Raw genomic sequence first — 15,669 nt, 5'->3', positions numbered from 1 at the left:
TAAAGTCTACTTCCTGTTTTTACATGTTACACCTCTGCAGCAGTTTACTGTCAGGAGAAGAGGAACGTGTCTGAGCTAGACATGTGTGATTGTCCTCCAGCAGAAAGCATTATGCTAAAACTCAAACTCTTATCAGGAATAAAACTCAACTAACCCAAACTCTATTAAGAATAAAACTCTACCAACAATAAAGGCCAAACTCAATTAAGAATAAAACCTTACCAACAATAAAACCCCAACTCTGTTACTTGTTAGGCGAGAACTTATCTTCTCTGAGAAAGAGTCCATGAAGATGACCTGTTGTTACATCTGATGCTCTCTGGTCATTGTCGTGTTCAGCTGCAGGTAAATTCACCTAACACAGGCTGCACAGTCATCGTCTGCTCCTTCCTTTTCTTCTGTTGTTTTTGAGAACATTCCTCCTTCCCAGAATCAAACTGCTGCTGGAGAACTTCAATGTGTCACGTATTGTTTCTACCTGTTCCATTTCTACACAGTGGTGATGATGTTGAAGTATGTGTGGTGTGATCCATCCTGCAGTGTGCAAAGGTTTCATGGTGTCTCTTCTCTGAGCAACAAACAAACTGTTGTTGATAAAGACAACGACGGGATGTTTTTTAATTAACTGTTTTTAAAAGAATAATCCTTACTGAATGAGTACAGACATGCTCTGTAAGTGCTCAAAGACTGAGGCTGAATCTACATGGACCTGGATTAATAAAAGACCAGGTTATAAGGTTTCCTGTTCGACCCAGGATCAGGTAATCCAGATCACGTTTATCCCAGTTTATGAAAGAAAACCTGGATTGGATCCACCAACCAGATTACCTGAGCTTTAAGGACTACAGACTTTGTCCACAGGGGGGGTAAAAATCCACACAAACTGATGTTTCCTCACAGCTGCTTTAAACTGGTCAAACAGAACAACCTTTTCACTGTACAGTTCCAGACCTTTGATTCTAAAAACGTTGAGAGTTTCACAAACATGTGGTTTGTTTGTCTCATAGTTATCACTCTCATATTCTCTGTCTTTTTAATGTCTCTAAATGAAAGGATATTTTGTTCATGTGTGGTGGATTTTCCAAAACTTTCCAGGTTTCTGTTCCTTGAACCATTACAGCTCATAAAGTCTGTCCTGGGACAGAGTTAGTCTGGAGCTGGATCCTGATGTGAAGTAGGTATAGAGACAAAGAGCAGCAGCAGCAGCAGCAGCAGAGTGAGAGGTAACAACAGATATGAGCCCTTCTTTGCTGTGTCATGATTAGTGTGCACGGAGCAGCACCACTCCTCTCCCACATGAGTCACAGCTGCTTTCACACGAGTAAATAAAAGGCCGGGGACGTGGAAGGAGGGACAGCAGAAACCAAACACACCATGAGGAGAGAGAGAGGAGCAGGGACTAAAGTTTGGTGAAGTCTGTGCGGTGAAGAGCAGGCCTCAGGGCAGGACGGATTAGAGAGGGGGGCATGAATGAGCGAAGGGGGGGGGGGGTGAGGAGCTCTGTCCTCCCTGGAATTTACTCCAACTCTCATTGAGTGACTTTACAGCAGACTGAGTGAGTCCAGGCCGGAGCAGAGGGACAACACATACTGAAAAGACCCAGACTGAGTTTAAAGAAATGACCAAAAGGTCTGCATCCAGTGCGCACAAAGTCTCCAACAATGGGTCTCTGCAGGACCAGGACCAGAACAAGGTGGGACTGGGGAAGAAGGTTACCCTGCTCCGAGGGATCTCCATCATCATCGGCACCATCATCGGAGCCGGCATCTTCATCTCTCCCAAAGGCATCCTGAAGCACTCGGGCAGCATAGGAATGTCCCTGCTGGTGTGGATCACCTGCGGGCTTCTGTCGCTCTTCGGTGAGTTGATGTTTTATCGAGTCTCAGAGAAAAAAACAAAAAAACTGTTTGTTATCATTTAATTATTCCTAAAAAGAAGGTGAGGATATTGACGTGAAGCTTCATTAAATATGTGCTTTAACCCTACAAATGGATTTTAAATATTAAATCGAAGAACACACAAAGTGGAAATGATGGCTCTCTGGACTTCCTGTCAGTCTTTGTCATTGTTGAGTGTTATAGTGCTCTAAATGATAACAGGTGGATTGGGTGTACCGTATCTGCAAACATTCAAATCAACACTCACACTTCAGGCTGAGCTCTTTAATTAAACACTGAGGTTCATATGAGAAACCTAAAACTATAATACAAAGATGAGTTTGGGTTACGATGCATCTCTTTGCAGAAACATAGTGGATCGTAACGCTGGGAAACACTTTGTGTCTGTGAATGAGAAATATGAAACGTATATGAAGTTAGATTGTTTGACTGTCACCCCGTCTTTACCAAGTGTTCCCTGAGATCATGAGCCAGGCTGCAGGATGTTTGTCACCACGTCGTGATAATGAGGACAGTGTTTTTAGAAACTCCACTTTTTACTGAGCGTAGACGTCCTGCTTCTCCAGAGAACGGGTCTTTCTCTGCACATGTGTATATTGTTGCATCGACAGCTACAGAATACTTAAATCCCTCGGCATTTGCGATGTAATGAAAAGTCCAAGCACATCATCCTCCAGTTCCCTTCCTTAACCCCTTCCCTTTGCCCTGAAGTTGTATTCCCTAAACTTGTAATTAAAGTCCATCCACCTAAATCTTCCTGCCTTCAGTTACGGCTCGGAGCTGAGAGTCTCCCACACTGGTATATCTGAGCTGTGAAGGGGCCCAGAGAGGAACACACAGCTTTATAGACAGTAGCTCAAACACTTTTACAGACATGATCCCTCAGACGATCTGTCACCTCTGTCTCTGCAGGAGCGCTGTGCTATGCTGAGCTGGGGACCTGCATCAAGAAGTCAGGTGGGCACTACACGTACATCATGGAGGCTTTTGGCCCTCGGATGGCTTTCATTCGACTGTGGGTGGATCTCGTCGCCATCAGGTAACGTCTGAATCCTCTACTCAGGTGTGCACAAAAAAACTTCAACCTTTAAGGCTGCATTCATTCGTATATTAAATCATTATGTCATTAAAGTGATCACTCTATAGAGAGCTCTGCAGTCCCCCTACCAAACTTTTTCAGCTCAGTGTTTAGTCTTAAAGACAGACAGCTCCTCTGTTTGGGTTCATCGTGTTCAGCAGGCAGCTGCCAGGGAAACACTCTGATAAACCCACAGCCTCACCAACAGTCAAAAAAGTGAATCTTTCAGCAGCCAGACATTCAGAAATGACCCTCAGGAGTCAGTGGAGACCTAAAACAAAGATTTAAAAAAAGTTAATATTGGACTTTTTTTTTGGACTGGTGGCAACTAACACGACTTCATGAGAACAAGACTGTTGTTCTGAGTCACCTGACTTTATTAGGAAAATCTGCAACTCAGGACGAGAGTGATTAAACTGCAGTTCCTGTAGTGTCCACTAGAGTCTGTCTCCTGCAGTGAGTAAGTCCCCATAGAGCCCCATGTTAAAATGTCTAACTTTACAGCTGCAGTTCCTCCAGTGTCCACTAGAGTCTGTGTCCTGCAGTGAGTCAGTCCCCATAGAGCCCCATGTTAAAATGTCCAACTTTACAGCTGCAGTTCCTCCAGTGTCCACTAGAGTCTATCTCCTGCAGTGAGTCAGTCTCCATAGAGCTCCATGTTAAAATAAACATGTTTACAGTCTGGTACAAAAACAGTTTTTAGAGCTAATTTCTCTCTTCAACTGTACAGGCCAAATGTTTATACAACTCACTTTATATTAAGTGCTTAAAGTGATGTAGAATTAGGGGGCGTGGCCTTTTTGAGTGACTGGTGGGAGCTGTGAGCTGTGTGTAACCTTTGATACGCGTTGTCCAGTGTTTGGTTTCTCTAAAGGCTCTACATACGTCTTCATGGCGTCCAGAGTGGAGCAGTGCAAGCCAGAGCAACAAAACACAAGGACTAAGAATACTTTGTAAAAAGTTTGATCTTTTGGAGTAAAGATTGAGTGAGTTGGTTCACTCACCCGAGTAGCAGGACAGACAACTACAACAAAATAGCTGGGTGGAGACATAAAGGATATTGGTAATGAAGGTGATATGGTTTAAAATGTTCATATTTATTTTCACATGTGAAGGCAGTAAGATGAGCTTTAAGAGCCATTCCCAGAAGTTAGCTGCTCAATTTTCACGGCCATCTACCAATAAACAGAAATCTGTTGGTTTCAAAACAAGAGTCTTAAATCTAGTGGGTACGTCCACTTCTATATGTCAGTGATCATGACAAGTGGAGTCTCATTCAGTCTGTGGTGGTGGGAGCATCATGAAGGATCATAAGAGTATCAAACACTCTTCTGTTGAGGAAGCTGGAGAAGTGATGAGCTCGATTAAGAAAACCAAAGGCTGGACTCGGTTTGGATCCAAAGCAGCTGTGATGTCAAAGAGCGTCAAAATGTCTGAAAGATCTCCAACTCTGCAGCTCGAACTATCTCTACTAATCGTTGTTGGTGTAGTCATTGGTGTGTGATTTGACAAACATACAGTGTGGAAAAAGAAGTGCATTCTGGATCAGTTTGGTACATTTTCACACATTTATCATAAAAACTGACTGCTTGTCTGAAACAATGAGAGAGCTGCATTTGTTCAATATAATAGAACAATGGAAGATGATCGGTATTAGAGATGACTGACTCTATGTTTGGTGAAAGGCCACCACATCAGGCGTGCAAACCTGCTGTGACCTTGTGAGGGGGTCTGTGTTTAGTCCGAGTGGAGAGGTGAGAAAACGCTTTGTGTGTGTACACAGCTGAGGCGGAGTAGTAAAAACAGTCCGCTGTCTATCCTGAGCTGCCCAGTCTGAATGTGGCCTCGGGCTGCTGGGATTGACTGAAGCTGTGGGAAACAAAGAGAGACAAAAACACAGAGAGAGGATAAAGAGACAGAGCCTCTGAGGCTGCAGAGACTCTGAGGCTGCAGAGACTCTAAGGCTGCAGAGACTCTGAGGCTGCAGAGACTCTCTCTGGACTCACCCTGAAAAGAGACCTAAATTAGAGCTTAATGGCCAATCAGAGGGCCATAACCTCAACACAGGTGAATGATGAACAGCGACATATGACAGGTGATACAGCCACAAAATGACAGATAACAACAGATACAGAGATGCCATTATAGAGAAAATCCATATTTTCACAGAACAATAAAAAAAACCATTAAAAAACATCAGTTGATTCCACTCAGTAGTTATTGCACTGATCACAACCCCAATCTGTACAGAGTTCAGGTCCTCAGTCATCATGATGCTTTATGTATCATTATTATTATTATTATACATCAGCTCTCTACATTTACTGCAGTTACATACCTGCCCTGAGTCACACTAACACTGACGCATGTGTGTGTGTGTTTATCTGTGTGTGTGTGTGTGTGTGTGTGTGTGTGTGTGTGTGTGTGTGTGTGTGTGTGTGTGTGTGTGTGTGTGTGTGTGTGTATGTGTGTGTGTGTGTGTGTGTCCTCCAGGCCCGCAGGGATGGCCGTCATCTCTCTGGCGTTTGGTCAGTACATCCTGGAGCCACTGTTCATGCCCTGTGGGATTCCTCCGACTGCTGTCAAACTGGCCACCGGCATCGGCATCAGTACGTAAAGCTGGACTTTAATTAATCCAAGAGGACAGTTTGACCTGGAGTAACCTCGTCTGTAAATGACAGAAAAACACTGACATGATGACAGGTTTTAGACAGAGGAGGAGGAGGAGGAGGAAGAGGAGGGGGAGGAAGAGGAGGAGCAGGAGGGGGAGGAGGAGGAGGGGGAGGAAGAAGAGGAGGAAGAGGAGGAGCAGGAGTGGGAGGAGAAGGAGGAGGAAGAGGAGGAGGAGGGGTAGTACAAAGGAAAAATAAAATGCACTCAGTACGATAGAAATACACACTACCACATGTGAATACACACACACACACACACACACACACACACACACACACACACACACACACACACACACACACACACACACACACTACAACAAGTGCAGACACATATAAAGCCTGCAGAGACGTTTTTACGAGCTGAAGTGAAATGTAGGAGCAACATTTCTGCCTCAAGCGTAATCCTCCACTTTCAGCAGGCTCTGTCTGTGGGAAAGGAAAGGGTTAGCGTGGATTCAGTGTTTTCGTTGGTTGGATGATGCAACATGTGTCAGTGTTACCTGAGGCATGTGTGCACATCCTGCCCTAACTGTGGTTTCACAAGTCTTCATAATCATTCACAAACATATCGGATCAGCTTGTAGCTCAGGATCTTCAATGACTTTATTTATTTACAGCTGCTCACTGACTCACACCACAGGATACAGAAATAATACAGCTTCCATGTCTCCTTTACACTGAGCTTCTAAAATGACTCTCCAATGTTCAAAACTTTATAAAACTATAAAAAAAAAGAAAAAAAAATGACCCCTAAGCTTTATGACAGGAAGTGTTTACAGTTATATTTAAAGTGAAGGTTTCGCTCATTGTGTTTTGACTTTGTCACGTCTCGGATGTTAGGTAACTTTGCCAATAAGGTTTTACTGCAGCATTTTTGTCGTGCTGTAAAACAAAGATAAGTTATTAAGTGTGTTTGTCTCTCAGAGTAAATGAGATTAATATATTTCATGTTGTCTTCAGTCTGCAGGTAGAACTGACACATGACTCATGATGTGCTTGAGTGCTGCTGCTGTTGTGTTTGTTAGACGTTCCTCTGATGAAGGAGACAGCCGTCTGTGTTTTAAGAGAACGCTCTCTGTATGGTCGTTTGGAGTGAACATAGGATGTTTTGGATCATTTAAATGGTAAGCTTCATGGTTCGGGTAGTTTGGTGAACGAGGTCGACTGTTAGCCTAACTGTGATGCAGACGTGTTTATGTTTCCACTTTAACAAGTTGAGGTGGTTTTTAGCAGTTGTATTAAAAAAAGGAAGGTTTGTTCTCTCTTCTGATTCTCCCGTCCTGACAGTCTGAGGAGGAATCTGGTTTGTTTCTTTGTTCAGAAACTGAGATGATCTGTAATAACAAGTTTACAGGTCCAGGTTTAGACCTCCTCCTTCCTCAGAAACTCAACATGATCGAAACCTGAGAGACCTGCTGCAGAGTTTCAAGATCAACATGAGAACAGCAGGTCCAAAACCCTCTGTTCTGTTTACACCTGCTGCTCTCAGATCACCTGAGATCACTCCAGATCATCTTAGATCAAAAAAAAGTTCACCTGAGATCAAAGAGGATAGAGCAGGTCACCACAGATCACTTGGGATCACACCAGATCACCTGAGATCAGACTAGATCACCTGAAACCACATCAGACCAGATCACTGCAGATCACACCAGATCAAGTTCAGACCAGTTAAGAACAGATCACCTGAGTCCAGAGCAGAACAGATTCTTGGGTTGATTTTTAAGCACACACTCTTGTTTATGGAAAGTTCAACACGCAGCTGTCAATCATTGAGTTATATTTATTTTTTATCATCAAATCAATGATTTAAAATGAACTCGAAGGCTCGAACAGAAAATGACTTGAAAAAGCTACAATGAAGAAACTGGTTTTTAGATCAAATGTATCTGACATTTTGATTTCATAGTTTGAAAACATGAACATAACAAACGTTGACATGGAGGAGGCGGGGTTTATAACCTATACTGCAGCCAGTCAGCAGGGGGAGCTCTAACTATTTTAGCTTCTCGTTTAGGGAGCTGTCATGTTGTAAATCTTTTGTACAGTCTGTGCTCAGATTTCAAAATGCCTTTAGTTTGACTCACAGAGAAGATTTGACAGATGTAAGATGATTCTGAGAACTTTAGATGAAGAAAGATGACTTTAAGAACAACAGGAAGTGAATGAAACAAGACAGGATGATAGACTTTAACATCTGTAAATAAAGTAGGCTGACGTCCTTTTCTCTCTTCCTGCAGCTTCTGTGATGTACCTGAACAGTATGAGTGTGACGTGGACCGCCAGGATCCAGATCTTTCTCACCTGCAGCAAGCTTCTGGCCATCGCCATCATCATAGTGCCTGGAATGTTCCAGCTGTTCAAAGGTGAGTCACCTACATCTTCAGCATTGCCATGGTAACCTCTTAGAGCTTCTTTCAGTCAGTACTGTTGCGGAACTTTCTGTGACTTCACGCAGAACGTCCTCATAGCACATGGAAGACCTAGAAACAACGTCCTCATAGCACATGGAAGACCCAGAAACAACGTCCTCATAGCACATGGAAGACCTAGAAACAACGTCCTCATAGCACATGGAAGACCTAGAAACAATGTGAAAATGCAGCTGGGTTGTTGATAAGATGTGACGTAAAGAGATGCAATGTGATTAGATAGATGAGACGAGACGAAAGAGCTTCAGACTTACTGAAAAAGATGTGTTTGTCTGTGTGTGTGTGTGTGTGTGTGTGTGTGTGTGTGTGTGTGTGTGTGTGTGTGTGTGTGTGTGTGTGTGCGTGTGCGTGTGTTTAGGGGAGACCAGGAACTTCGAGAATGCCTTTGAGTTGAGCGATATGAAACTGTCCGGGATGCCTTTGGCCTTCTACTCAGGGATGTTTGCATATGCTGGGTGGTAGGTATGGGCACACACACACACGCACTCACACACACACACACACACACACACACACACACACACACTACACGCACACACACACACACACACACACACACACACACACACACACACACACACACACACACACACACACACACACACACTCACTATGTATCATCAGACATCAACTTTTGTTTGTCTCTTCAGGTTTTATTTAAACTTTGTAACGGAGGAGGTGGAGAGACCTGAGCGGTGAGTTTGATGTTTGTTTAACTAATAAAAATAATTTTAATTAAATTAAAAACCTGAAACAGAAATTCTTTTTTTTCAGCGATTTTTACATCTATTATTTACTAAAACATCCCTAAACACACTGTAAATAATGATAAACTGAATTTACTCTGTGACAGTTTAAAGAGCAGCTCCACTCATTATTTCATTCCTCTCATCAGGACAGTGCCATTGGCTATCTGTATCTCCATGGCGATAGTAACTTCCTGCTATGTGCTGACCAACGTGGCGTACTACGCTGTGATGTCGGCAGACGAGCTGCTGGCCTCAGACGCCGTTGCTGTGGTGAGAAACATCTTCAAACTGAGATGGAAAAAAGTTAAATATTAATGTAAATTCTATTTAACACACGGCCCCTTCTGATATTTACTCTGATGTTAACGCTGTGATTCCTGACGGAGAAATTAAACGCCAATAACAGAGAGAAACGCAGCTGTCATTTTTCAAAGATTAGAGATCGTGGTTATAAGGCTGTGACATCATCACATAAAGGATCTCTGCAGAGATGGACCTGAGGATAAACCTGTTAGCTTGCAGACGTTTGGAGCTTCAGAGGAGGTCATTCTGTGACATCTTATCATCGAAAACGCTTCAGCTGGTTTCAGGCTGTGATTCTCAATCTGAACTGCGTGCTCAGTGTTTTCTTTGCATGTAGATACAGATGATCCAGTTTCAGTGGGTGGGATGTGTAAACCTTTATAAAAAAAGGTGCTTCTTTAATTCTCTCTCAATCTCCAACATAAAGTCCAAATGAAGGCATGTCACATATCATCGCATCATAATGACCTAGAATGCTCAATAAATAGTGTAACTTTGTCTGAAAATATGCCAACACGTCACAGATAAACGTGGTCATGTTCCTGGAGGTTCGTCGTGGTCCGTGGAGCGTGGACGGTGACTAATCAGCTCTGAATGAATCCATGAATAATAAGCAGTGCCTTCTCTTCTCCATGACCCATTTATGACGATTCATGCAGCAGCTCAGTCGGCCGCTCTACTTCCATCTAACTAACCTCACTAAAGCCTGGCTCACACTGCAGGATAATCGGGCCAATTGAGCTCCGACTCTTCCTTCCTGACAATCTCAGGGTCGCTTTCGACTCAAGGCTGCTCGGACCCGATTATCTGTTAAGATTATCTTGTAGTGTGAGCGATTTATTTCAAACATGTTTAATATTTAGAATTTAAAATCTTGACGTTTAAGTCATGAAAGGGTCCAGCAGAAGTTGTGTGTGACTACATTATAATCAAGAGAGACAAGGGAGGACTGTAGTCATGGCGACCAGCGGCAGGACACAACCCAGCGTTTTCTTTTTTTTTGTTTGTTTTCTGTACAGATCATCAGTGTAGCACTTTTCTGAAACTTGTATCCATATATCTACAATTGTTTCAACTTTTCTATATCCTACAACAAGTTCCACTTCCTTCTCTTTCACCGACCGCCGTCCTTTAATTTTTTCAAATTAAACTTTATTAACAATTGTCAACGCTCCGTCCCGATTTCAATCGTACAGTGTGAGCACGTCAATCGAAAGGTCTGGTCGGGCGTCGTAAACGATTCAGTTGTACAGTGTGAGCTAACATGCATTGTAGAGTATTGAATAAAGGGAGAGCATTTTTATGAACCAGTCAACACGTTGGTTTAGTGTCTGTGTCGCTCCAGGCTCAACACTTAAACCGGCTAAGTGTTTTCAGGTCCTCATCTGGTGGGGGAGGGGGATCACACAAACCAGGGAGGTGAACCTTTAATGGACTTTAAACTAAGAGATCCAGGTTTGGCTCTCCTTTGTGAACATGTCGCTAACTTTCCCAGAGTTTAGTGCATGAGTGTAAAACCTTTGGACTGGCCTCCAAAGCTCACGTTGCTCTGCGTTTTTTCTCGCCACAGACGTTTGCAGAGAAGCTGTTCGGGAAGTTCTCCATCTTCGTGCCCGTGTTCGTGGCCTTGTCGTGCTACGGCTCCATGAACGGCTGCCTCTTCGCCTTGTCCAGGTAGAGATGCTTTATTTCTCACTGATTGCTACAGACGCTGTCATACTATCTAATATAAATATTATCTAATCATATTCAGTAGATAATTGCTTTTTCTGCTTGTGTGTGTGTGTGTGTGTTTGTCTGTGAGTGTGTGTGTTTGTCTGTGTGTGTGTGTCTGTGTGTGTGTGTGTGTTTGTCTGTGAGTGTGTGTTTGTCTGTGTGTGTGTGTGTGTGTGTGTGTGTGTGTGTGTGTGTGTGTGTGTGTGTTCACAGGATGTTCTACGTGGCGTCTCGTGAAGGACAGCTCCCTGAGGTTTTGTCAATGGTCCATGTCCACAGACACACTCCGCTGGCTGCTGTCCTCATACTGGTCAGTTCACGGCAGCAACAACAATGATGTTAAAGAAATTGTAGCCTATATGGTTGCTATGGTTACCTGAATGGTTGCTATGGTTACCTTTATTTTTTTAAATGACAGTTAGCATCATGTAAATATAGAAACTGGATGATGCTAGTTTGAAACTGTTGCCCAGCAACCCAAACGTCCTCCTCACAGATGTGATGTGATTGGCTGGTTATGAGCAAGCTGTTGCTGATTGGTCGTTTGATTCAGAGCTGATGAATAAATAATATTTAATAATATAATCATTTTAACTGACACATTACAAACTGTAGCTTTAACATATAAACTCTGTAAAATGATCCACCAGTGTGGAGATTTATTATCACGGACAAATTTGGAGGCCGTGGAGGGGTTTATAAGTGAGGAGGAGTATGTTGTATTTCAATCTGGAACTGGGAACCAGTGCAGGTGATTGAGGGGTTGGGGTGATGTACTTCAGGTGAAGACTTAGTGCAGGTGAGGATTCTGGCAGCAGAGTTTTGGACATAATGGAGCTTGTCTAGGGCTTTGCTGGTTACCCCAACCTGGACTCCATTACAGCAGTCCAGCACGGGAGGTTATGAAGGCGTACACGAGGGCTTCTGCTGTGGAGTTGGAGAGCGATGGCCAGAGTGAAGAGATATTATTTAGATGGAAGAAGGCGGATTTAGTTATGTGGGAGTTGAATGAGAGGCTTGAGTCCAGGATGATGTCTAGGTTGCAGACCTCAGAGAATGGGCGGATGAAGGTTGGCAGATGATTAGACGGAGAGGGAGCATGTAGATGATGAAGAGGATGGGTCCAAGTACAGAGCCTTGAGGCACACCATGATTGGCCTGTGCTGGGTGGTGGGGGGGGGCTGGAGTTGCAGACGCTGACGGACTGTTTTCTGTTTGAGAAGTAGGATTGAAAAGAGAAGAGAGCTATTACGGTGATGCCGTAATAGCTGAGATAATGAGATAAGCTGTTGAGGGGGATGGCATGGGAGATTGTCAAAGGCTGCAAAGAGGTCGAGGAGAATGAGTAAACCGATGTGACTGGAATCTACGTCAGTGAAGAGGTCATTAGTCATTTTGACGAGGTTGGTCTCTGTGTTGTGGTGTATTCTGAATCCAGATTTAAGGGGCTCATAGAGCTAATGGTATGACAAAGTCTAGATGTAGTTTAGTGGCGACTGCTTTTTACTGAGAAAAGGAAGGTTGGAGATTGGACGTCAGTTGTCTAAGTCCTCTGGGTCCAACCCTGGATTTTGAAGATCGGGTTAACTGAGGCCATTTTGAAAAACAAAGGAACTGTTTCAGATGCCAGGGAGGAGTTTATGATGTCCATCACTATGGGGCACAGGACAGGCAGACTTGCTTTGAACAGGGTTGAAAGCATGGGGTCCAGGCAGTTGGTCACTTGGTGGGCATCCACAGGCATGAAGGAGGAGAGACAGCAGTGAGGCAGTGTTGTGTGGTAGGGGGACGACAACAACATAGTAGAACTATGAGAGTATTATCTCTCTACCCTCACAGACAAATAAACTCCACCTCCTGGAGTTTCTAGACTTCAGACTGTTTTAATTTGGTAACATGACTCCTGATCTCAGATTTTAAACACCTTGTTGGTCACGATGTGAGATTGAATTTCTTCAGTTTGTCTTTTTCTAATACATTTAGGTAATTAGTCTTAAAGCCAATAAAAAAAAAACCTTTATACATTAACATCTGTCTCTGAACCCTTACCCCAACCACAAACAATGAAACAAAAATACAATTTATGATTATTATTATTATTGTGTGTGTTTGTGTGTGTGTGTGTTTACAGTACCCTATGACCATGCTCCAGCTGTTTGTCGGTGACCTCTACAGCCTGCTGAACTTCATGAGCTTCCTGCGCTGGCTCTTCATTGGGGTGGTGGTTCTGGGTCTAATCTATCTCCGATACACCAAACCAGACCTACCCCGTCCCTTTAAGGTAAATGCCCCGCCCATTCAATTTATATACCCCGCCCCTTTAAGGTCTGTCCAAACCTGAACACAGCTTAACTTGTTTCGTCTTAAATCAAATATATTTTAATGTAAAGACTTGTGCTGACTCTGACTCGTCCACAGGTCCCTCTCTTCATCCCCGTGATTTTCTGCCTCACCTGTTTCTTCATGGTCTTCCTGTCTCTGTACTCCGACCCCGTCAACACCGGGATAGGATTCGCCATTTCTCTCACTGGGATCCCCGCCTACTACATCTTCATTCACTTCAAAGAGCGCCCGGCGTGGCTGCAGCGGGCGCTAGGTCAGTATTCAAAGACACCATTTAGTTATATTCATAAATTATCATAAATATTTGGGTAAGACATTAAATATAATCTTTATTATCACGCTCCCATTCAGCAGCTCACATTAGAAATATATAATTAGTAAATGATTAAGTAAATCGACTGACTGAGAATTTAGTGTTTAAGTCATTTTTAGTTATTGTCAAAGTCTGTAAAAAAGGTAAGTACAATACACGTGCTCAAACTAGGATCAATATTGGAGATGCTTTTGAAAAATGGAGACAGAAAGGTTTACAGACCCATGCAGAGCTGGATAAACACAGAAGCTTCAGTGTCCACCACATGGTGACCTGTGTGAGCATCCACTCTAGAGAGGAGGGGGGCGGGGGGAGACAGCTCTCTACAATGTTGAGAATTTGGCAGTACCCATTTTAAACAATAGGGGTCAGAGTTACATGTTGCTTTTTAAAAGTTTCTCCTGCTGTTACAGCTTTAATAATGGTTGAGAGTTAATAACTAACAAGGATTTATTCACATTAATACGAGTCAGACATGTTTAAACTATGTCTTCTCTGTGTCCTCAGACTCTTTCAACAGAACGCTCCAGATCCTCTTGGAGGTCGTTCCAGCTGAACAATAAAAACACACACGCATCAGAACAGCCCTGGTTTGTCCCACTTGGAACCAAAAATCAAAGCACCTCATTACTGGGGAAACAAAGGAATAACTAGTCTGCAATGTGAAGAGCCAAATTAGCCCAAAGTCTCTGTAGTAACAGGTCAGCACCTCTAGGTGGAGCCACAAACTTAATAACGTTAGTTATATGGAACTTGTCCCAGAAAACAAGAGGCACTTCACACTTCGGTGTTGGTACATTTGTATAAGACATGCAGAACATAACTTTGTTTTAAAGAAAATAGAAATAAAACACACACACACACACACACACACACACACACACACACACACACACACACACACACACACACCTGTAACACAGAGAACAGGGTTAGTACAAATGTTTAATGTTAGGATTGTCTGATTTGTCTGATGATTCTTTTTGTTATAAAGATTTTTGTCAGAACAACTTCAAGTTATTTTAATGTGATGTTGCTGAAATGCTGATTGACCCTTCGTGTTTGTTGTGACTCTCTGACTGGTTATCTATTGTTTTGTTGAAGCTGTAGACTGTGTTGTGGGTTCCAGTCTCAGTCTTTTGGAGGGGAGGGGGGGGTTAGGTTTATATAACTCTGTAACACCCTCTTTAACGTTCTGTTAGCTTATTAAGGTGTTTGATTTGCTTTTTCTACACAACATGAACAGGTTTGTTTTAAAATGTCACGATAACAGATAAACTGTGATATGATTCTAGTCCAAATAACGATTAACCATAACTGGTTGTTACCATGGCAACTAAAATAAAAGTCTGAGAAAACTAATAGTGTGGCCTTTCTATTTTCAGTGATTTTCAGGTATTGGTAAGATTCCTGTAACTGTTTATGTGGTCCAGGTCATCTCGCCTCGCCTCCAATCAAACCTTGGAGACGTTCGAGTGTGATGTAAGAGAGAAAGAGAGAAAATGTGAAGTGATAATTGGTAAAATGGATTTGAGCTTATATAGTGCTTTTCTAGTCTTCTAACTACTCAAAGCACTTTCACACCACATGGCACACCCACCCATTCACACACTGATGGTAGTGATGATCACTATGTAGTATCATTCATCAGAACTAACTAATGCCATTCATACACCACCACCGAAGCAGCGGGAGCAATTTGGGGTTACGTGTCTTGCCCAAGAACACATCGGACATTTAGCCAGCTAGGGATCAAACCCTCGACCTTCCGGTTGAGAAGCGACGACTCTACCAATTGAGCCACTACCGCCTGTGAAATCCAAACAATAAATTTTTACATTCAACCAAACTTACCAACAAACAATCTGCGTCTAAAACAACAGATATAACTACATATCAACAGCTGCCCCAAAGGAGACAGTTACAGATCTCCCAACACCAACGCTCAGGAGCGCAATAAAAACACACCTTGTACTACGGTCGCCATGGTGACCGGCCAATACCTGACAGTGAAAACACTGGGTCGCCAAACATCATGTGTTTCGGTCAGACAGCCGCCATCACCTGTAAGATCACCTGTAAGATCACCTGTGACAGCTTGATGTGATTTTAAACCTAATGTATTAACGTTATATTTAATGTTTTTAGTCTTAAGTCGAGAG

At 43.0% G+C, this 15,669-nt stretch overlaps 1 protein-coding gene across 1 annotated transcript; it reads left to right on the top strand.

The window, feature by feature from the left end:
- The first annotated feature begins 1,377 nt into the window (after positions 1-1,377).
- Positions 1,378-14,869, top strand: slc7a11 (solute carrier family 7 member 11). Its single transcript, XM_020658553.3, has 12 exons — positions 1,378-1,859; positions 2,811-2,937; positions 5,470-5,585; positions 7,892-8,017; positions 8,442-8,541; positions 8,734-8,778; positions 8,979-9,102; positions 10,706-10,809; positions 11,065-11,161; positions 12,983-13,132; positions 13,270-13,447; positions 14,015-14,869. Exons 1-12 carry the CDS (start codon positions 1,619-1,621, stop codon positions 14,068-14,070), a joined length of 1,464 nt encoding a protein of 487 aa, XP_020514209.1. The 5' UTR covers positions 1,378-1,618; the 3' UTR covers positions 14,071-14,869.
- The last annotated feature ends 800 nt before the right edge of the window (positions 14,870-15,669 follow it).

The sequence above is a fragment of the Labrus bergylta genome, chromosome 9 (genome assembly GCF_963930695.1).
Source record: "Labrus bergylta chromosome 9, fLabBer1.1, whole genome shotgun sequence".
In the NCBI taxonomy this organism is placed as follows: Eukaryota; Metazoa; Chordata; class Actinopteri; order Labriformes; family Labridae; genus Labrus; species Labrus bergylta.
The sequence above is the reverse complement of the archived record's forward strand: the minus strand, read 5'-3'. Positions and strand labels throughout refer to the sequence as shown.